Source organism: Rissa tridactyla, chromosome 7 (assembly GCF_028500815.1).
Source record: "Rissa tridactyla isolate bRisTri1 chromosome 7, bRisTri1.patW.cur.20221130, whole genome shotgun sequence".
NCBI lineage: Eukaryota > Metazoa > Chordata > Aves > Charadriiformes > Laridae > Rissa > Rissa tridactyla.
The window spans coordinates 22,452,465-22,474,570 of NC_071472.1; the positions used below are offsets into that span (position 1 = coordinate 22,452,465).

At 51.9% G+C, this 22,106-nt stretch overlaps 1 protein-coding gene across 1 annotated transcript in view; it reads left to right on the forward strand.

Moving 5' to 3' along the window:
• Positions 1 to 20,115, forward strand: part of PCBP3 (poly(rC) binding protein 3) — a 41,904-nt gene extending 21,789 nt beyond the window's left edge. The window contains exons 7-14 of the mRNA XM_054208117.1: positions 305 to 433; positions 3,205 to 3,279; positions 6,378 to 6,419; positions 10,582 to 10,660; positions 11,419 to 11,478; positions 15,115 to 15,167; positions 18,171 to 18,340; positions 20,079 to 20,115. Of these exons, the coding sequence (XP_054064092.1) occupies positions 305 to 433; positions 3,205 to 3,279; positions 6,378 to 6,419; positions 10,582 to 10,660; positions 11,419 to 11,478; positions 15,115 to 15,167; positions 18,171 to 18,340; positions 20,079 to 20,115 (645 nt within the window). The remainder of the gene's footprint in view (positions 1 to 304; positions 434 to 3,204; positions 3,280 to 6,377; positions 6,420 to 10,581; positions 10,661 to 11,418; positions 11,479 to 15,114; positions 15,168 to 18,170; positions 18,341 to 20,078) is intronic.
• Positions 20,116 to 22,106: the final 1,991 nt, after the last annotated feature.

Genomic DNA, 22,106 nt, shown 5'->3' on the forward strand with positions numbered 1-22,106 from the left:
GGGGGTTGGAACTAGATGATCTTTAAGGTCCCTTCCAAACCTAACAATTCTATGATCCTATGATTCTATCCTTACGCTGCTAGCGTCATGCACCATGTTGCTTCCCAGGATGGTCCTGCTGACATAGGACCAGCATTCCATGGGACCTTGCCGGTGTGCTCCTGCGGATGCAGGCAGGGAGCTGTGTCTGAGCTCCCGTGGGGCGGTGCAGCTCCTGGGAGGCGCGTGGTGTCAGAGTTGGAGCTGGATGCAAGGAAAGGCAGTCAGCTGTGGGATTTCTCCTCCTCTCTCTTTCTGTCTCCAGTCAACAGGTGCTCAGGTTCAAGTGGCAGGGGACATGCTGCCCAACTCCACGGAGCGGGCGGTGACAATCTCGGGGACACCTGACGCAATTATCCAGTGTGTCAAACAGATCTGTGTGGTGATGCTGGAGGTACAGTCTGTGACAAAGGGGGTAAAGTACATAGGAAAAAAACCCAGCTGGCACCACAACAGCACTGGGAGCTGTGGAGTGTGTCTCTCGTACCCTTCACCACACGTTGTGGGACCACTCATTTCCTGGTACCTCCGTTTGAAATCCACCCAGTGTGTTTTCCCCACCATCTTTGTGCATTGTTTCGAGAGTCCCACACTGGAAACCTGTCTGGTCGGGTGCCCCAAAGGAGATGGTTTGTGTCATAGCACAGGGTGGCGTCAGGAGAGAGGGATGCCGGAGGAGGCCAGGTGGGCTGAGACAGCCATAGCCTGGTGTCCCAGCAGTGCTAAGGGTGCCATCGGAAGGGGATGGGGGCTGCAACCACTCCACCAAGCACCTGGCCTCCTCTGCGTGGGTCTCATGGTGCCCCCCAAGGACCACGGCTGGGAGGAGGAGGCCATTGCATCGCCTGTGCTGGGGGAGTCAGGTGGGAGCACAAAGTCTGGGAGCGCAAAGCCAGGCTCCAGCAAGGCACAGTGGGAAAGGTAGTGAGGAAGAATGGTGGACAGAAGGGCCCATAGGGTGCATGGATGTGTATCCAGAGTGGGCTTTTTCTGGGAGAAATGCTGACGAGCAGAGTTTGAAGATCTCTGGAGAGATGCTGCTGCACCAATGGCTTATTGCCAGGGATGACTGCAGGCACGTGCCCCATGTCCATGCCTGCCACTTCGAAGGGGAGAAGCACCAGGAGGAAACCCCTCGGACACAGAACGGTGACACACTTTGCTGGCTCCCAGAGGTGGACAGGCATAGAGCCATGTCAGGCCCCTCTGCCTTGCTGCACAGCCTGCACACCGCTGCCCTTTCACGGCAGGGAGGAGTGCATTTGCCACTGCAAGAGCTTCAGATGAGCATGCCAAGGCTTGGCGGAGGTGAAGCGAAACGAAACATAAGCAACTTCAGTTCAGCATCAGCATGGCTAAGGAGGAGTCACCACAAGACACATTACCCACCGCTGCTGATAGTGATGCTCACTCTGCTGCCAGAGGAGTTCGATTTTAGCCACATGGTGACTCCAGGTTACGCTCTGGACTGCGGCAGAGGTGGGCCCCAGGTGATGCTTGCAGGTATGTTATAAAGTCTTCAGTGGCTGCTGTTCTCACAGGCAAAAGCAAGGGTTGCTGCTCCTCTGTATGGCTGAGCAATGGAAAAGAGGAAAACCCGTGAGTTTTCTTGCAGTCTGAAATCTGGGAAGTTCCCTGTCTTTAACAGAGATGCTCCTTATAACCTTCCAGTCTTAAGTTATCTTACTGCAGAAATCCTTGCTCACCCTCTCCAAGATTTGTAAAGCAATAAAAGAAAAAGCAAGTTTGTGATTATAGAGGCTGTGCTTTGATCCTACAGCTTCCTTGCAGACCTGTGCTTAGCAGGAAGATTTGAATATGCCACTTAGGTGCAAGTGGACATCAAGAAGAATGTACAGAAAAAATGAAGACTTTTCCATGAGATAGTGTAATTTAGGTTGCCTATCTTTACATCGCAGTAAGTGGGTCATTTCACTTCAGGTAGAACCAGAAGGCTTTTATCTGAAATCTCTTCTGATCCCTAGAAACCTCCAAAATCTCTTCTATGGCCTGTTAGTTATGTTCATGAGAAGACCAACAGAGATGACTTGGGTAAGAAGATCCGGTGCACCATACAGCAGGATGCATCACTACAGCTTGATGTGCATCACTACAGCTTCTGCTCAGACCTACCCAGGTACCGGTCAGGCCACAGCAGGGAGAAGCGGGATGTCCTGACCAGCTGGAGTGGGGCTGCCCCAGGTCACGCTGCCACAGGAGGAGGGCTGGGAGTGCATACGGGTTGGTGCCTCTGCTGCTGGTGCCTGTCTGGCTGCTCACATGGACTGCTCTAGCATGCAGCTAGCTCACACCATGCAGCTCTAGCGTAAGATCTCTGAAAATGCTGGTATTGCCATCTGAGAGGGATTTCCAGCCTCTGGCTCTTCCAGAGCTCAACACCCCAGCCAAGGTGATCACTGCCATTTGACCCACCAGGGCATAGGAGGTCTTGACCACAATGATGGTGCCTAGCAGCATCCACTGCACAGCCATCCATGTCTTAGCTTGGATGGTGATAGACCAAACCAAGTCCTGATGGTGACCCTCTTCCAGCAGTGAGGAAGATGAAAGGGGTCAAAGAGCTTAAGCATCATGCTGGGTCACTCAGACGGGCCGCTCACTCCTTCTGTTGCTGTGGCTCATGATGCCATGCCACAGTTCCTGCTGCTTAGCAGGGCTGGTACGACTCTGGGGTGGGCTGTCGACATGCAAGAGCTCTCAGGCTGCAAAGAAAGCCACCACATGGCATCCAGGAATGAAAAGCCTGGTCTGTGGGTGTACCTTCCCATCTCGCTGCACCTTGAGGGTCTCCTTGGGGGTGTTTTGAGGAAGGTGCTGCATTCCAGTGTCAAGCTTGAGTCTAGGCCAGGCAGCAATGCAGTTTGTGAAGAGCAGAACGAAGGCAAGAAAGGCAGCAGAGAGAAGCAATTTAGGGGCTTATGCCTTTTCAGGGGATCTCCTGTACCCCAGGTTGTCCTTGTTGTCCATTAAACACCAATTTCCCCCATGTTCTCCTGTCCAGAAACGCGGTTTGCCTGGTGCGGGTGTTGCTGGCAGCGGCCCCGGGGGCCGTGCTTCGTCGGGTGCTTTCTAACGCTCTTTTTGCCGCCGTTTCAGGAAAGCTGTTCTAATGTTCTCTCTCCCTCTCCTTGTCCCTTTTCCTAGTCCCCACCAAAAGGTGCCACCATTCCCTACCGCCCAAAGCCCGCCTCCACCCCTGTCATTTTTGCAGGTGGTCAGGTAAGAGCCGACCCGCTTGCAGCCTCCACTGCCAACCTCAGCCTTTTACTGCAGCACCAGCCGCTGCCCGTTAGTGCACTCAGGTTTCTTGCCTTCTGACTTGCATGGTGTCATCCCATCCATTGCGTGCCACGGCAGGTGGACTGAAAGCTCTTTGCAGAACCACTGGCAGTTTGCAAGCCCGGGCAGACATCTTAGCTCCTGTGATGGCTGCTGGAGGATAAGGGAAGGGCCAGCCCAGGGAGACAGGGTGTTAGCTCTGCCAGGCACTCGTGCACCGAGAAGAGGCCGGAGTTTGCTTCATTAGACCCAAATTCAGTATTTGCCAACAGTTACCACTGCTGAAGGAGAAAATGAGAAAAGCCTCATTGAACAAGAGGCTGTGACCATGCTCTCACAGTGGCTGCAAGGGTTTATTTTCTGTCATCTCAAGTCCAATTAAAAATAACTTTACATAGTTGTAATTGATCTGAGATAGGAAGGGCTCATCCTAGTCACTCCAGGACTGTGCAGAGCCTCTCTTCAGGGCAGCCTCTGTGAAAGGGTCATCCACACCACTGGTGCTCAGCTGATTCGCGTGCCGCTTCCCAAAAAAGGCTATAACCTCTGCTGCAAAGCTAGGTCTCAGCTCTGCCCGCAGGAGAGCCTGCATTGCGTTGCCTTCAGTGACATTGCACAGCGCTTGCTCTGCAGGCGTGCAGTCACGATGTGATATTTCTAGCGACCCATGGGAAGCAATGGCAGTTTTTTTCTTTGCAGGATAACCATTGCACACGCGTGGCTGTTCTGCAAACAAAAACCAGCTCCTGTGGCATGTAATTTATGAAAGAAGAGCAGTTGAGCAGGTGGCTGCTTTTAAAGAGGGGACTTGAACCCTTGCTTTTTCCATCTCATCTACTCACCTCACCGGGTGACCGAGGACCTGCCTGCAGATGCCATCATGTTGTGGCGCACTGGTATCTAGCAGGAGAGGTCCTTTCCCGGGAGCTCCAGCAGCTGGGTAGAGTCAGCACCACAAAACTACAAAACTGCAGCTAATGCCATCCAGAGCGGCACCACACAAGTTATTTAGTTTCTCCCCAACCATAATAAATAGCAGAAGGGCAAACTAAGGCTGGGAGCAAAGCCCAGAGCACAGGCTATTTCAGGTGGTGCGCTCAATTTGCATCTGTTAGTCATGGCAGCATCAGGAGGAGTGTTACGCTTGGTCTGAGCAGCCATCTTGGAAAAGAGCTTTGAGTCCAGCTTCTTGGTGAACTTATCTTCTCAAAAGGGAGAGTAAGATTGAGGTATCCTTTCTCCTGCTGGCGAATGGTTGGTGTCTTGCACAGAAGTGACGTCGTGGGAAGAAGCGACCATCTCAAAGGAGAGCTCTTCCCTGCCGCCCCCGAGGGAGCGCTGGCGAGCCCCTTGGCTCTGCCCGAGGAGTGACACGAGGCGCGTGGGTAGGGGACAGCAGGTGACAGTCAGTGGTGCTGTGAGGTGCTTTGGGGTGGGTTGAACCTGCAGGAGCTCAGCAGGCTGAGGGACGCAGTGGCCAGTGGCAACTGCCAAAAGGATCAGCCCTGCTGCCCGTGCAATGTCAGCCTCTGCAGAAAGCCAGGGGTCACATAGGCGGGTGCTGTCAGAGTCAGGTTGCATCTGTCCAAGACACCTTCCTGCCTTTAATTAGCTTTTTCTAATCAATTGTTCTAATCAAAAAACAATGCCCAAATTAAACTGCCACGAAAGAGTGAACTTTTTAGAGCAGCCTCTGCCATGTCCTCACAGGCACACCAGTGCCAGGACGCCGGCAGGCACTGGGACTGCCATTTCTGTGCGCGGGGCTTTGCCTCCTTCCTCCTTCCTCCTCCAGGATTTTGGGGGGTTTCCTCACGCAAAGCACTTTGCTGTTTGCAAATGATGTGGCAAATTTGCAGGAGGTTCAGAGGTTTTTTCCCCTTTTTCTTGTCTATCTTTACTCTCCCTTTTTAAAGTGTTATCCATCTCTTTTTGCCATTTCTTTCAGAATCATTTGAATAATGTGTCAGCCAGTGAGATACGTTTTGCTAGCTGGTTAAGTCCCAAATATTGGGCTCTCTAGTGTCTGGGTCTTTACCCACAGCGGTGCTTGTTTTCGGGTTATTTACAAAAGAGAAAGGATTGCTAGAAACGATGTTTAAAACATTAAATAATTTGCCTGGCAGACATCTGCATGGATTTGTCAGTGATAGCTGGTGAAAGGCATTGCAGTGGAGGTAGCCTGTCCCTGAGCCCTCTCCCCACTTGGGGGGATACCAGCCCCACGCTGCCCAGCGGGCTTTCCGCGCGGCAATGCCTCTTACCCCAGCAGAGCACTGCAATATACTGGGTAGCGTAAAGCATGTTAAGAGCTGTGCACTTGAAAATACGGAGAGACTCATTGCACTGGCTTGCCTCCTGGGATCACATTACATGCATTTAGATGCACATTTAGATAGGGCAGCAGTGATGTTGCCGTGGATCTGCTACACGTAATTCTGGTTTGATGAATAGCTTTTGTACAACGAAGCCCAGGCTTCCTGCTCCATGCAATTCTGTCATCTTTAAAGAGCTGTTTCCTTCCATTTGGAAAAGCCAAACTGAGACCAAGCCCTTCAAGTTAGGTGGCTCAGTGTGCTCCGGCTTTGATTGGAGGGGTTTGTCTCCCTCCCACTCCAAGGACTCACTGCCCCAGTGCATTTAATGCAGCACAGGGTGGCTTTTCCCCTGGGCTTGCCAGGGGAGCACGCAGGGTAACTGCTCGTTGCATAAAAAGTGCTTCTCTCATCCCCTGCAACCTCAAAATGAAGCCGGTTCAGTCAAAATTCAAGATCCTACACCCTGCTTTCACCAGCAGCGGAGCACAAGGCGAGGTGTGCCGGTGGCTCAGCTCCCTGTGCTTGGTTGTTTGGGGTAGCGTGTGGCCCTGGGCAGAGCAGGGTGGGGGCTGAGCTCCTCTTTAGCCCCTGCATTAACAACGCTTATGCCATGTCAGGCAGAAAGGAGCAAACCCCGGGGACAGCAGTCCCTGTGGAGAGGCATGAGGTTTTGCCACCACCTCCTGCCAGCCCTAATAACGTTTTTTTTCTCTTTTGCAGGCCTATACAATTCAGGGACAATACGCTATTCCACACCCGGATGTGAGTTTTACCCTAATTTTTCTTATAACCTTTTATGTCACCTGCATGCTACTGTTAATTCACATAATATTAATATTAGACAATAATATTAATAGCATATTTTCAAAGTAACTGGCCATGTGCTGTTTCTGTAATACCTTGAATAGCCTTTTAACCTCTTGGCACTAAACTTTATTAATTCTGAGGACTTGGCCTGATGCTAAATTGTTTGTTCAGTGCTATCCCTTTGTTCTGAGAGAAACTATATTCTATGCATTTTGTGCCTCAAAATGATCAAAACAAGCAAAAAAAGGAAAAAAGACAAGACTTTCCCCTCAATATCCCCCCTTGTCCTTAAAATGTTGGTAAGCCAAGGGCTTATTTAGGTGCTGAGTGCTTTTTTGGGGTGGGGAGAAGACAGAGCTCCAGCAGTGCGTGCTTTCTTGCTTGAAGCCTGGGCAGGGGGACGTGCCTTATTGGGGGTCCTCCTCTGAGAGACTCGGAAGCAGGTGCTGAGGCTGGGCAAAATGCCACCTGCATCCCCTGGAGAGATGGAGAGGATGGCCACCCTTCACACTGCTGGATCTCGCCTTACCGAGGGCTCTGCGCCTCCCCAGGGGAGCTGGACCCCAGACTGAAGTGGTCACCCTGGGTTTGACGGCTTTCTCACTGGGTTTGGCTCTCTGTCGCCCTGGGGAGGCATCACGGGCACGGTCCCTGTTTCGTCTCACGCTCCTTGGTGTGGAGACAGGTGCCACGTAGACTTGCAGCACAGATGAGTTTTGCTGATGCTTGGACGCCCCTGCTCACGCCAGGAGGGTCAGGAACCCACAGCACATTTGCAGGGGGACATGTAGGGAACAATTGTTGGCATGTCTGCGTGTAAACGTACCAACAGCAATAAAAAACGAATCGATTTTAAAGGATTTCTCTATGAAAAGCAGCAGCGAAGCACTGCAAAATGCCAGCAGCTCCTTGCTGGCAGTAGACAGCTCGGCTTCTGGGGTCATCGTGGCTGACACATGCCAGGGAGCTCTTGGAAAAAGCTGGGATTTTCTAAATGTGTTTCAGAGGGAACAAAGCACGCAACAAGTCCCACTGCAGCAGCCTCTTCTTGCTGGCACACCTGTGAGTCAGGGGTCCACAGTGGGGCTGAGCACAAAGTGCCGCTCTGGGGATGCAGCACTGGTGTGGTCTGGGTAGAAAGCCTTCTCCAGCTGTCACACTCATGGGAAGAGTATGATGCAGTTCAGTGTTCCTCTTTCTGATGGATGCGTTGGGTATTAAATCATGGGATTGCCTTTTTCATGATTGAGAACGGGACAAGGCTGTTCAACACCGCGAATGCAAACTCCCCGTGGGAACGGTTAGGAGCTGTAGGCTGGATTTTGATCTTAGGACCAGTGATTTCACCCAATTTAGTGGAGGCCAGGCTTTGGCTCTCCATGCGACACCACTGTGCATGTACTTTGAATAGCCTGCTGTGATGGTTGCTCGGAAGTATTCTTAATTGTGTGCGCGCTTCATTTTTGCTCCCTAAGCGGAATATAAATAAATACGCCTGCGTAATTAGTGAGGGTAGATCAGTATATTCTTTGTCCCAGTTTTCCTTTGCAAGTGGTGGCAACGGCTTAGTGTTTTCCTTGTTATTATACTCTTCTGATTGTCAGGAATTAAATGTATTTAATACATTTGCTGTCTGCACTCTGCCCTACTCCCAACAGATTTGCTGAGACCTGGAAAAAGTCGTTCATCCAGGGGCCATGCGCTCAATCCTTACTGTCTTAGCCCTCTCACTAGGATCAGTCATTTTAAACACCGCTCAGTGCAGAAACCAGTCTTGAACATGGTTTTAGACCATTGCCCTTGCTCTCGCAGGTGTCTGCGTTTAGTGGATGCCTTTTACAGACCGGTGGCTGCAGAGTGGGCAGAATTTTGAATGCCAAAGCTAGAATGTGAGCTGCTGCCTTGATTTTATCCCCTGGGAAAAGCCCCCCAGGTAGCGAGAGTTTTGGCTCGCAAAAGGCTTCAGCATTGCCCCGGTACTCATAAGCCATTTTGGAAGTGATGTGTAGCTACCTGCCTCCACAAAATTTGTGATGGGAGATGAAAGGATGGCCATGACAACTGGGAGTGCAGGGCTGTGAAATAAATGTCAAGCACAGGAATGCTCCCAAACCAGGGCATTGCTCCTGGGTATGTATCAGGCTGGCAGCCGATAAGATGTCACCGGGCATTGCTGTGGGTATCTAGTGATGCTCGTCATGGCTGTACGTTGGTCCCAGTCCCGTCCTGCCCTGCCCCTCCTAACAGTGCTGGTGGGGGAGCTCCCCTCTGGTCTGCGAGGAAAACCAGAGTTTGAAGAAATGGTCCAGGAAATGGGAGAGGAGGCATTTCGTGCACTGCAAGCATTCACGTAGCAGCTTTTACTTTAATGCCTAGGCGTAGCCATCCTCTCCTCTTCCAGGCTTTTTTCATTGCTGCTATATATGGGTGTTTGCTAAATACCATTATCCAAACTGTGTCTTAAAAATATGCTAGATCAGAATTAGAAAGGGTTTTGTTTTCCCCATTGGGCGAAAGCGGGACCCCTGCCCGGGGGCTTGGCAGTGCGTGCAAAGAGGCGGGAGGTTTCATCTGGAGTCCTGCTGGTGGGACAAGTTGTAACGAGGAGCTCCACAAACAGGGTGCGCCTGGGTTTAATTTGGTAGAAAACATGAAAGTTCTTAAATTAAAAAGTAGTGGATGCTGTGTCCCTGCTACCTGCAGGAGCAGTGGCATGCCCGGCCCTATCCAGACCTGGTTGTGTTTCGGCAGGACCCCGTCATAAGCATGACTTCTGCTGATTTCCCATGCTGCTCAGGGAGAGATGTGCATGTGCCTCTTCTCGTGGGGTGGTGAGACCTCTCCCCCAGGCCGGTGGAGGCTGGAAGTCCTCATGCCTCTGGCAGGGCAGGGCTCCCTCGGGTACCTCTCTGGGGCCTTGCAGGCATTTCCCCTCCCCGCCGCCATCCTCCGGTCTCTCTCCCGCTGTGCTCAGCCCCTGGGTCTGCTCTCTCCAGCGCTTCCCCTTCGCTGTCTCCAGCCGGACCTCCCCGTGCTCTCTCCCCAGCCATGCCTCAGGAGCAAGGAGGTTTTTGAGTATTGTTTCCCCCAAAATGTGGAAATAGTAACTCCTGCCTCTCCCTCACTGGGGAGGGGTTGGGTGCATGGAGTGGTTTGCGTTTGGGGGATGATGGATCCTGGCAACCCCCTGAGCACCCATCAAATTGACCAGTGGGAGGTGATAAAGAACCTCACTCCTGCTCACTGCTTGACTTCAGCCCAGTTTGTTTTGTTTTGGTTTGTTTTCTTTTGGTTTTTGGTTTTTTTTGTTGTTTTTTTTTTACTTTGGAGCAGGAAAACAGAGCACAAAATGTATTCCAAACAAACTCCTCTCTATGCGACTGCTTCTTGACGGGGCATGAAAACCTACCCGGTACAAGAAGGGATAGAAGGATCTGAAATACCTACTGGTCATGGCTGAAGCCCATATTTCCCCATACTGCTAAGAGGCTTGTGCTTATAATGAGCTGATGCTAAGAGATGCAGTTTGTCCATCTCCCAGAGGCATTTCCCATCAGAAGCGCAGCACAAGAGCATTTGCTGCAGGGGCAAGCGGTCATGATGCAGCTCCAGGAGCACAAAGAGGGTCTTCTGGCTGCTGGCATGTGATGGCCACCAGCCTGACAGTGCCTTTGAGATCACTCCTCTGCTCTAAAGCTACCACAAAGTGAGCAGCAGCTTCTGGTTGCAGGTTGCAAAGCCCCAGAGGGGAGGGCAGCATCTGGAAGTGCCATCGGCAGCAGCCGGCCGTGTGCCGAGGCGGCCGCTCGCTCACAGTGAAGGAGCTGAACCATTTGACGAGGGGAAGAAACTAAGAATGGGCTTCTTGCTGGTATCGTACTTCAGACCCTGACCAAGCACTTCTGCAAAAGATTTGGGCTTTATTGCATTTTACCCAGGCCAAGTCCTTGTGCTAATGTTTTTGCCATGTCTCACCATGGCTTCCTGGTTTGTTTTTTTTTTTTTGGTTTGCTTTCTTTTTTTCCTTCCGTTATAATTTTGTTCTTGATTTTTGGTGTGACTTGTTGTACTCTATGAAAATAACCTTCTTAGCTCTAATATCCCTCCTACCCCTCAGCAGTTGACCAAGCTCCACCAGTTGGCTATGCAGCAAACCCCCTTTACTCCCCTTGGACAGACCACCCCCGCTTTCCCTGGTACGTACCCACATGCCCTTTCTAGATATCCTTCTCTTCTTACCTGTAGAGTTTCTCTCTCTTTCTAAACTCATGCTATTTAGTGGAAACAAGCAGGGCAAGGAAAACTGAAGTTGCAATGTCCATGGGGAAAGGCTAACAGGGAGACAGGACAGTTGTTTGGGGGTTATGGTCCTCACAGGCGAGCTCTCAGCTGTTAACCATGCACGCCTGGACGGCTCCTGCGAAGCCACTCTTACCTTGCTCCCAGCTCTGCTGGCTTTCCCACCAGAAGCGATGAGCACCAGTCCCATTCTTCCCTGCCAGAGGAGGCAGCATCCCCTGCCTCGTGCTGATCCGGACCCCGGTGGGACATCCCCGCTTTCCCTGGGGGAACACCTTGGCACCAGCCGGGAATGCTGCCCCAATGACTGCAAGGAGCAGCGCTGAGCTGGGCAGGATGCTACCTGGGAGCATGGGGAGAGTGATGGGAAGGAGCTGTGGCTGCAGGGAGCCGTGTTGATGGGAGGACAGCCAGACATGGTGTGGCTCAGCAGCCTCATCCCAAAGGCTGGTGTTTTCACGGTGACCTGGGAAGCAGATAGAGCACAGGGGATGGAAATACTTAAAGTACCATTGTTTGCTCGGTGGTCGAAGTGCCGGTTGGAAATGCCATTTCTGACAGTATGTTCATCATATTTTGAGCTTCCTAGATGAAGTGACATTGCTTATCTCCTTGAAGGCAAAAGCATTAAACCTGTTTCTTCTTTGCTCTTCAGGAGAAAAGCTGCCCTTACATTCCTCCGAAGAAGCTCAAAATCTGATGGGCCAATCATCAGGTAAAATACAAAGCTACAGGGAAATAAGCAGGCTTCTGTTGAAATATATTTCTTAAGTAGGACTGTGCCATTGTTGTGCTCCTAGATAAACTGTGGTATTTGTGGAGAAGACAGCAGGTTTTCTTGGTGGGCAGGGAGAGACGAGGCAGCACCGTGCCTGCCATTCTCCTTCGTAGAGCATGTCAAAAGAAAAGTGCCTGGAGTTTATTGCCTAGTTTTTTGATGTTTGTGAATAACAGCCATCCGTGCAATGAAAAGACATCATCCTTATTCTTTCATTTAGTTTTGCATAAACTTTGCTCAGAAACAGGAGAAAAATGCCTGTGGGAACAGAAACAAGACACAATTTTATCCATCTCTAAGCCATTCAGGGTGAACTGCATTTTTAGTGGGATGGGACCCTGAGGAGCCAAAGCACGGCTGTAATCTTGGAGAAATTTTGATGTCAAATATCCTACACATTCATCCACATGTGCCAAACGTGCTTATATTTTATAACCTACTGCTGCTTAAAGGAGTTATTCTGAGACATGGTGGCTCACAGGCAATGTGAGCCAGACCTCCTCTGGGCACATGTGTGCTCTGCGGCCAACCAGGGCACATCACATTCATGCCTCAAAGGAGTCTGGGGACATCGCCTCACTATGAAAGGAAATGTAGCCCAAGTAAATAGACCCCACAAGACTATAGCAAAAATAGATTTCATGATACCAACCTGCACAGCCTTGTTTTCTGCGTGCCCCCGAACACATGGGCACTGCATGTGCATATCAAAGGGGGACGAGCTTGTATGTTAAAATAAACAATCCCCAGGTAATGGAGAAGGATGTGGCCATTCCTGTATGGCCATCATGATGCAAGGGGTGATGCAGTGCCACAGCTTTCAGCAGCAGAGAGGCAGGGACACCCGCGCCCTGGGGGACATGTCTTTGTGTTAGGTGCAGTCCATCTGTCCCTAGACTTCTAGAAGGCTCATCATGAAAGACGGTCCAGGGTGGCTGAAATGTCTCTTCCAGTGCAGTGTACTGTACAGTCAGCATTAAGCATTGCCCACTGTGTAAAACCTGGACAGGAGCTGTTTTGTGCAGGCTTTTGGCATTAGTACAACCATCAGAGGTGAAGGAGGGCATAGGGCTGCTGAGTGGAGGATTTGCATCCCCATCCGATGCATTTCCCCTCCTCTGTGCACTTCCAAGTGAAAAATGTGGTAGAGAGACCTCCTGAAAGCAGATGCTTGCATGATGGACCCAGGCGTTCTGTCTCTGTAAGGATGGTGCAGCTGGGAAGCTGCATTTGGGAAAGCACAGGAATCATGCAAAAGCACATTGGAGATACCCGATACTCTTCTTTCTAGTGGTGATGCTGAAATGGAATTGCAACATAAAGCTTCACTTTAGCATTTTAGAAATCTTGCTGCCATCCAGCGTGACCTGGACAGGCTGGAGAGCTGGGCAGAGAAGAACCTAATGAGGTTCAACAAAAGCAAGTGCAAGGTCCTGCACCTGGGAAGGAAGAATGCTAAGCACCAGTATAGGTTAGGGGTGGACCTGCTGGGAAGTAGTTCTGAGGAGAAGGACCTGGGGGTCCTGGTAGACAGTAAATTATCCATGAGCCAACAATGTGCCCTTGTTGCCAAAAAGGCCAATGGAATCCTGGGCTGCATAGGGAAGAGTGTGGCCAGTAGGTCGAAGGAGGTCATTCTCCCCCTCTACTCTGCACTGGTGAGGCCACAACTGGAATACCGCGTCCAATTTTGGGCTCCCCAGTTCAAGAGGGACAGGGAACTGCTGGAGCGAGTCCAGCGTAGGGCAACGAAGATGATTATGGGACCGGAGCATCTCCCTTATGAGGAAAGGCTGAGAGAGCTGGGACTCTTTAGCCTGGAGAAGAGAAGGCTGAGAGGAGACCTTATTATGGCATACAAGTATCTAAAGGGTGGGTTGAAGGAGGATGCTGCCAGACTCTTTTCAATGGTTCCCAGTGACAGGACGAGGGGCAATGGGCACAAGTTGGAACATAGGAAGTTCCGTTCAAATACACGGAGAAACTTCTTTACGGTGAGGGTGAGAGAGCACTGGAACAGGCTGCCCAGGGAGGTTGTGGAGTCCCCTTCTCTGGAGATTTTCAAGACCCTCCTGGATGCAGTCCTGAGTAACGTGCTCTAGGCAATCCTGCTTTAGCAGGGGAGTTGGACTAGATGATCTCTAGAGGTCCCTTCCAACTCTGAAGATTCTGTGATTCTGTGATTCTGTGACAGTGCCAGAATCCGGACAGACATCAGTTCAGACCTGCTGGGTTTTACAACCTAGGTGGCTGTTGGATGTGAGCTCCTCTTCCGCAGTGCAGAGGGTCTCGATGGAAATGCAGACCAGCCAAACTTGTTGTTCAGCGTGGCTGAGGCAGTGGCATACTGGCATGCAGTGTGAGGAAGCCCTGCTGGATTGGGTGACTAGGAATTTGGTGCTGCTGCAGTCTTGTGTTGTAGCAGCCCAGCGCTTACGGTGTACTTGTACTTCTTTTCTCTGCACCCCCTTATTCTGCTCAAGTGTCTTGGACTCTCGCACACACTATTTTTAAAAGCCTTCCTCGGCAGTTCATATCATTGGATAAGGGTTTTTTTTGTGATTACTGCAAATTCCTGTCTCCAGACTGCAGACATCTGCAAGACAGATGTCTTGCAGATTTGCAATAGGACATCCCTGCTTCAGGATTGAGGTGATTTAATATGGGAACCCATGGGAGCGGCGGGCTTCAGCCTGGCCCAGGAGCATTATGGCATGGTGTCCTCTTACCTCTGGAGCTGCACACACAGGGTAGCCTGCTGGCTCCAACCTTTCCCACCATGGAGGAGAGTGCCCGCACTGGTGCAGGAGAGGCTGGGAAGAAGCATATTGTTGCCTTCAGTCCTTGCCATGTAATTTCGTAGGGGAGCAGGCTCTAAATCTCCATCCTGTTTGCTGTGCTTTCCCTTGGGAGTAAAAGGGACCATCAGTCCTGGGCCCAGATCGCGTGCATATTTCAGCAGTCTGGCTTAAATTCAGCTTGCGAGTCTGTGGGGCTTTAACTTACAAAGTACTTTGCAGGCTGCTCTGTGCTAGCACTGCTGGATCCCCCAGGGAAACCGGTCGTGGGGCACCAAGCTGCTGTCGTAACCAAGTGGCTTTGTGCTGCTGTACCCAGAGAGGGCTGGAGGGTGCGTGGACAGCCCTGGCGCCGGCAGGCATCTGCCTCTAGGGTTGGGTTTCTCAGCCAGCAGGCTGGCTGCTGCTGTGTGAAGGAGGGACGGTGCTTTTCCCACCTCTGTCAGATGCTCCCCAGCGATGCTGAAATGTTGCACTGTAATGCACCCTCCTCTGAAGCCATTCCCAGTGGAAGGATGGAGGGTGGAAAGTGAGGCACTCATGGGGCAGCACCTGCGAGGTCAGCTTGAGGGATGCAGGGGAAGTTGTCACCAAGCTCCAGCAGAGTCAGGTAGCAACCATCTTCCTCCTCCTTGTACCAGAGTGTGTGATCCCCTTCCCCTCCCGTCCCCGGAGCAGGTTGCAGCCTTTGCAGTGTTGACTGTTGCGGGAAAGCAGCGGAACTCCACCGCGCTGCCTCTGCAAGCTATAACCATTTTCCCTTGCATATGCCCAGGTTTGGATGCCAGTCCCCCGGCCAGTACTCATGAACTCACCATTCCCAATGATGTAAGTAAATCCTAATGATTCTTTGGCGTGGGCATGTGTGCACACACATATATGTGTGTGTGTGTGTGTGTATAAATATATATATAAGCTTCAGGCATATGACTTTGTTAAATATGTTTAGAGATACCCCTTCACCAGGTTCATTCATGCCATGTGCAGTCTGTTGGAGATCAGCCGGCAGCATAAAGCACTTTACCCCGTTGGTAGCTTTCCTAGGTACAATCCTCCTTAATGCTCCTTTCCCTTTCCAAGTGAACTCAGTGCTCATGAAACATGCCCAGTTGACAGCACTGTGAAGGGGAGAGAGCTCCTGAGCCAGCCCTGATCAAACTGTACTTCCTTAGCCTAGCACTGGCAGATCTGAGATGATGTTTCAGCTCAAGTGTGGCTACTGGAAGGGGGTGGGGTGAGGGGGGGAGTGTTGAAGAGGAGGTAAGTAAATAGTGTTTCTGATGCCACAAAGTGCCACACAAGCGTCTGAAGGATGGTGCGTCTCATCTTAGTACGGGCAGCAGGCAGCTTTTGGGTCTTATAGATGGAGGCATTGTGGTAAATTGGATGCTGGAGTGGGATATTTGCTGGGAGGAGGCTGGAGTCATGCTGGGCACCAAGCGGTGCGAGGGGATGCTCAGGTGGGAGGAGGAGGGATGGAGAGCCCAACACAGCCGGCACCTGGATCCAAAGGTCTCACTTGCTTCTGGACTGGCCCACCGGTTGCATGGGTTGATTTAAGCACTGGCGCTGTGCTTAAATCATGATCAGGGCAAGTGGTCACATGACTTCCAGTCTCTGTCCCCGTTGCTATCACCTAGAAGCACCTTCATCCCATCCTCATCAAGAGTTTCTGGACTAGGTCTGGCAGCTGTTGCCACTTCTTCCTGCTGTTCACTAACACACAGCAGTGCAAGGGAAGGGCAGCAAGCCTGGTTGCAGCTGCTGGGCACCGCTGCTCCACCAGGATGCATGCCCAGGCCTCCTTTCACCCAAGAGACACAGCAGTGAAACAGCTTCTGAGCATCTGCCGGCTGAAACCCTTGAAGATGCTTCACCCCAGGGCCAACCACCCACCACGGGAGGGCTCTGCAGAGGAGCCCATGGGATACAGCAGCAGGGCTGAGCGTGTGTCTCCTTCTGTCTGTCCAGCAAGGAGCCCCCTCCGGGAGGCTGCAGGGACCCCTGCAAGTGCTCCTGAGGTTGCAACAGCCGCATCTGTCAAGTGTGGGTGGCCATGGCTCTGGTAGCAATGAGAAGATCTTCAGGAATTTCAAGTGACCCCTTGCAAAGGAGCCTTTCCTCCCCTTTAACATGTTGAGGGATCTGCCACGGGACCTGGGCGCACTCAGAGCATTCTCTCGCTAAAAACCCAGCTCTCATCAGACCTGCGCGACACTAAATGTCGTCACCTGCATCTTTCTGCCTGCTGAAAAATGCCTCCTTAGCTCTGCTTCCTGTTGTTTGAAGGCTCTTAAACACTTACTGCCACCTTGCCTGGAAGTGGAGGACAGGTTTGAATTGCTTAAAGCAAAGGGTCTACAGGTGTGTTTTAGTGGTGTAGGTCACCTTGTGGTTGCACTGCACTTCAAGGAAATATGATGGTAGCCATCTTGTCACTCCTCTGACTGTCAGGAGAAACATGAATGCTCTGCAGAGATGCTTGGATGTTGCTGCACATCTCTCCGAATAGCTTTCTCTCCTTGGATCTCTCCAGCAGCTTCCTGGCTGTAAGGGATTTTCATTTGCCGAAGCATCTCTGAGTTATTTCTGCACCATGAAGACCAGGATAGGCAGCTGTTGGGCTGAACATCCCACTGCAGCCCCTGACATAGTTAATACCATTCCGGTGCTGCAGTGAGGTGTATATTCAGGTCCATATGGGACAAACTGCATGGTCTGACAACAGCACCAGTGAACATTTGGAAGCGTAGTTGTCGCCACTTCTGCAGTGACAGAAATCCAGCTGCCAAGATGAATGTCCCATATATAAAATTACCAGGTGCAACCTTGGAAAGGAGCTTAAATGCTGATGGCCAAGAAAGGCATGCAGAAACACCTCATGCCTCTGTTGGTAAAGCTGGACGTCTCGGTGTGTGTTATGAAGCTGCAGAGGTGCTTGAGGGAACCATAGTTCAATGCACAAATGAGCGACAGCAAAGATGAAGACCATTGAGGAAATTCAAGCCATTGAGGATCATTGAGGAAATGCAAGGGGTAGGCAATTGAGGAAATTCAAGCCTCCAGCTGGCTCTAATGTTTTCACAAGAGTGTGAAAGACATGTTTTTAAGTAGGATTCTCCTCTTCTGCTGGTGCCACAGCCATATGGTGCTCTCCTGTCAATGATGTGCATGCCAGCGAGCCCTTACGTTGCACCAGAAGAGCTGAAGGGGGTAACAGAGGCAGTGAGGGTGTCCCAGCAGGCTAGAAGTGTGGGATGGGGTGAGCAATGTGAAGCTATCATCAATGGTGCGTGGCTGCACCAGCTGATGAGGGGGCTCTTGGGGTTGGACTGTCCCTGGGAAAGGTGGTGGGCTTGTTTTCTTCTGGTAACGCGTCCTGTATAACCACCTTCATGTTTGCTGTGATTGGCAAGGGGATAAGTGCAGAGCACAGTCTGAAACATGACTTATTCACATCCTTGTAGAACATTGACCAGTTATTAGACCATGAAAATTATTATTACCAAAATGATCCTGGTATAACACCTCGCCCTTCTTGAAGCCCTCTGAGATGCTGGGCATCGTGTGCGGATAATTGAAATTTGCCCCCTGAGGAGCAGGGCAGGGCAGTGCAGGCTGCTGGACGTGTCCTGGGAGGACCGTGCTCATGTGCAGGTGGGATTCACCCCTGGGCTGTCCCTCTCCTGTTTTCATGAGCATTAAGGTCACTCATGTTCCAGGTCAGAGGGAGGAAGGCTTCTGGCTGGAACTGTGCAGTTGTGCTCATGTCCCGCCAGTGACTGCCAGAGCTGTCGCTTCTCAGACATTCCCTCCATGCTTTTTTTCTAGCTAATAGGCTGCATAATCGGACGCCAAGGGACCAAAATCAATGAAATTCGGCAGATGTCAGGAGCGCAGATCAAAATTGCCAGCGCCACGGAAGGGTCATCGGAGCGCCAAATTACCATCACAGGAACCCCTGCAAACATCAGCCTCGCTCAGTACCTCATCAACGCCAGGTGAGACCCCCACACTGACCTCCGCTGCCTCCCGCCACGGTCAAACCCATCCTGCCAGCGTGGTGGGAGCAGCACTCGCTCCCGGCACTGCGGGCTAGGAGGGGCTTCCTGAGGCTGTCTGGGACAGATGGTGGCTTGCTGAGACCTCTGAGCGGGGACCAGACGTCACCAGCAGGACCTTTCCCCGCAGCTGGCACTTTGGCTAGAAACTGGGAGCTGCTTCGCTGCCGGCGGAGTGGTCGTGGCTTGCGCCGGTCGCCTGCCCACCCACCATCCTAACTCAAGGATTTTGCTCGTGGGTGGGCAAAATCGCAAATGTCTTTCCCTGTGGATGAGGCAGGGGACGGGAACAGGGACGGAGCTGAGCCAGTGGTGGGAAGGCATCACTCGGGACCTGCTTGCTGGGATCCCAGCATCGCTTACTGCCACCTCAGAGCCTCTTCCATGTGCTTCCAGGCCTCCCAAAGGCTTTCTTCCATCCAATGAAAATAATCGGTCCAATAAATGCAAGACATGGGAATGGCCTGATTGCTTCCTTTTCATGCTAAAAAGCTTGGCACGGCAGGACTTTGCAAGGGCCGAGCGCTCCCAACGCCGCCTCTCACCAGAGGGCGATGCTGCCTGTGCTGCGGGGGACCGGGGGTCCGGCATGGGACTGCAAGGGGAGCGTACAGGGGAGGTGTAGCTGGAGAGGGGTTGCGGACCAGCTCCGTGCCAGCAGTGAGCCATATCCGGGGTACTCACACAGATCTGTTTGCCTGCGCCTATGGACTCGTGGACGGGGAGCTTAAGGGGAGACAGGGCCTCTTGCTGGCTTTGTGCCCGCCCGGCACAGCCGTGCAAGCTGAGGCCATCCACCCATCTGTGCCCTCTGCGGCGGGCAGAGTTGGTGCTGCACCAATGGCTGCCGGCAGGGTCCTGAGGACAGGGGACTGTTGGCGACTCCGACGTTTGTTGGCGTGTGGGCTGGGAGCACCGGTGAGGTCTGTATGTGCTTTCTCCTCCTTGCACCCAACCCACCTCAGCCCCAACCTGCAACAGACCTCCACCATCCCATCCTGCCCCACTGCCCCTCTGCCCACACCCATGGCGCCTCTCCAGCCGCTCAGGAGAGGGACAGGGCCAGCCCCGCACCTGAGGGCATGGTCAAGCGGCTTTCCCTGCAGCTCCTTGCCAACCCCTCCCACCTCTTGAGACAAGAAAGAGAAAGAAAAGAAAAACGAGCAGCTCTTCGTTACTGGGAAGTGCTGGTTGAGCTGCAGCCTGCGCTGTGGCAGAGGCAGAGATGACCTGGCAGCGGGCAGGATAGGGCATAGCTCAGCCTTTCCTGTGGTTTCGAAAACCAGACCAAAACGAAGAAGCCAGGGGAGCTGTCCCTGTCCTCCATGGGAGGGATGCTCGTAGAAGTGAAGCCGTGTGCTGGGATGTCTCCTGCCAGCACACCTGGTGGGTGGCACCTCTGCCACGATGCGGTGCCAGGGACGGGCATTACCCAGCAGCAGCAAGGAGAGGGGAAGGCAGCCGGCCATTGAGCTAGCTCTGTGCTCCGGCCCTCCAGGGGGATGCCCAAGCCCCATGTGCTTAAGCCACTCGGGGATGCTCTGCCCCCGGTCTGAGCAGGGAGTAAGTAAGAGGAGGAACGCTGCCATGCAGGGTCTTCCTTTTCTTTTCTGCTCCGGTTATTAAGAGCTTGTTTTTGTCTCCCCCCCACCCCTCTCTCTGCCCCTGTCTATTCTAGGCTGACGTCTGAGGTCACTGGAATGGGCGCACTCTAATTTCCACCCACCATCCTCCACTCCGCACCACCCAACCCTCTCCAGCCACCGGCACTCCACCCAGCCTGTACTGCCTGTACATTTACCGTCTTCCCTTTGCCTCCACAGATACTCTTTTCTTTACTAACATATATATATATATAAATACTCACGCATATACACACACTGGAACGTTTCTTTATGAGCTCCTTACTGTGCTCCTGAGGCTGCTCCTAAACTCTTTGGTTATGGTCCTTGTTTTCAGCGTATGGTGTTATTACTTCATCTGCTTTTTGGGGGTTGGGGAGGGGGGTTGGTTTTTTTCCACTGGCGAGACTTCAGAAGATGACGGGGTCTCTAGTGTCAGTCTAGTGTAGCTACTTACATGTTTGAGTTGACGTTGGCGGTACTTGCTGTAGCCTATGGATGTGTGACACCACCCAGAGCTGTGTGTGCTTCAGAGTACTTACTTTTCTCACCCTTCTTCCTTTGATGCTCCCTCTTTTTTCACTTTGCTTGTCCTGGCTCACCTTTGTGACCTTGCATCCCTGCCCTCAGGGTAAGGCATAGTTTTCACTCCGTGTTATTTGGGAAGCAGAACGTGTGTGAGCCAAGCTAACGCGCACGCACGGGTTCACCTGCAGACTTCTCCTTTTGCAACATGGCAGGGTCCAGACAAGCCATTTTTCATGCTAAACAAAGGGAATCACACATACACACATAAACACAAATGGTCCTCTTTTCTAACTAATGAGCAACTGGAAGTGGGAAGAATTCAGCCGTATGGGATTCACACCCCCAGGGGCCTTTGAAAGCACTCTTTTAACAATCCCCATGAGCAAAACCTTTGGACGATAGCTCAGGAAGCTCTGTGAGCCAGCTGTGTTTGTCGTTGTTTGTGTTCAATAAATGTCTGTGCAGCGCTGCTACCAATGGGCTCTGACTGTTCTTCTCCTGGGTCGCCCCACCATCTCCAGCCCCATCCTTCCCTCTGCATCCTTCTGCACCTTTTTGGCTGCTTGGAGGAAAGGTGGGGGTTGTATACAAAACTTCATTGTCATCATCATCATCATCATCATTATTATTATTAGCAGCATCATCGTCATCATCTTTATTTTAGTTAGAGAAGGTCCCAGTGAGCGATGCACTTCCTGAATGATTCTAAGCTTTCTTTTTTTCAAAGGAAGGGTACTTGGCCTGCATAATGTTTTGGTTTTACCTAAGATTAATTTACAAGTTATGGTATGACAACAAACATCTTTCACTGTCCCCTTGTCTGGACAGATCTGCCATGTCTACATCCCACACCCTTCCCCAAGACCCTCTATGCCCAGCCCTGTCTTCTGCTTCTAGGCTTTACTTCTCTCTCCTACCTCTCAAATGGGAAAACAAATATATTTTCCATCTATTACTTTCCTTATGGTACATGTTTTTCCTGTATTGCAAATGAGGGGATCATGATATACTATGTCCCCAAGCAGCTAAAGCAGCCACGTGATACATTTTTGCACTGTACCGCATGGGAAATATATTGTTTTTCCAGGTGAGCCCCAAGACTTCGTGCTTCCCTTCTCCTCCCTTCTCCTGCCGGGATGCTGGACTGCTTCTCCTCCTGTTGCCAGAGCTGACTGCTCAGCACTCGCAAAGCACAGTGGTGGGGGCCCTGGGTGATGCCACCGCATCAGTGGAGCCAGGGTTGGGCAGGGGGTTATGGTCTCCAGCCCCAGCGCAGAGGCTAGTGCAGCTGCTGGGTGGCTGGCAGGGATGACAGCATGGCTCAGAGAAGGCAAAAGGAGTGAGTTTGCTTGAGCAAGACAGCCCGTGCCTGCTATCTGCGTGTATCAGGCAGCATCATCACGACCCCTTAGAGGTCCATTCACCCAGCCCAGGAGTCCATTGCTGGCAAAGCTCCAGAAAGATGGAGGTGGCTGCCATCCCCTGCTGCTGAGCATAAACGAGTCGCTCAGCCTAGGTGTTGTAAAACCTATGCGTGGTCAGCTCTCTGGAGCATT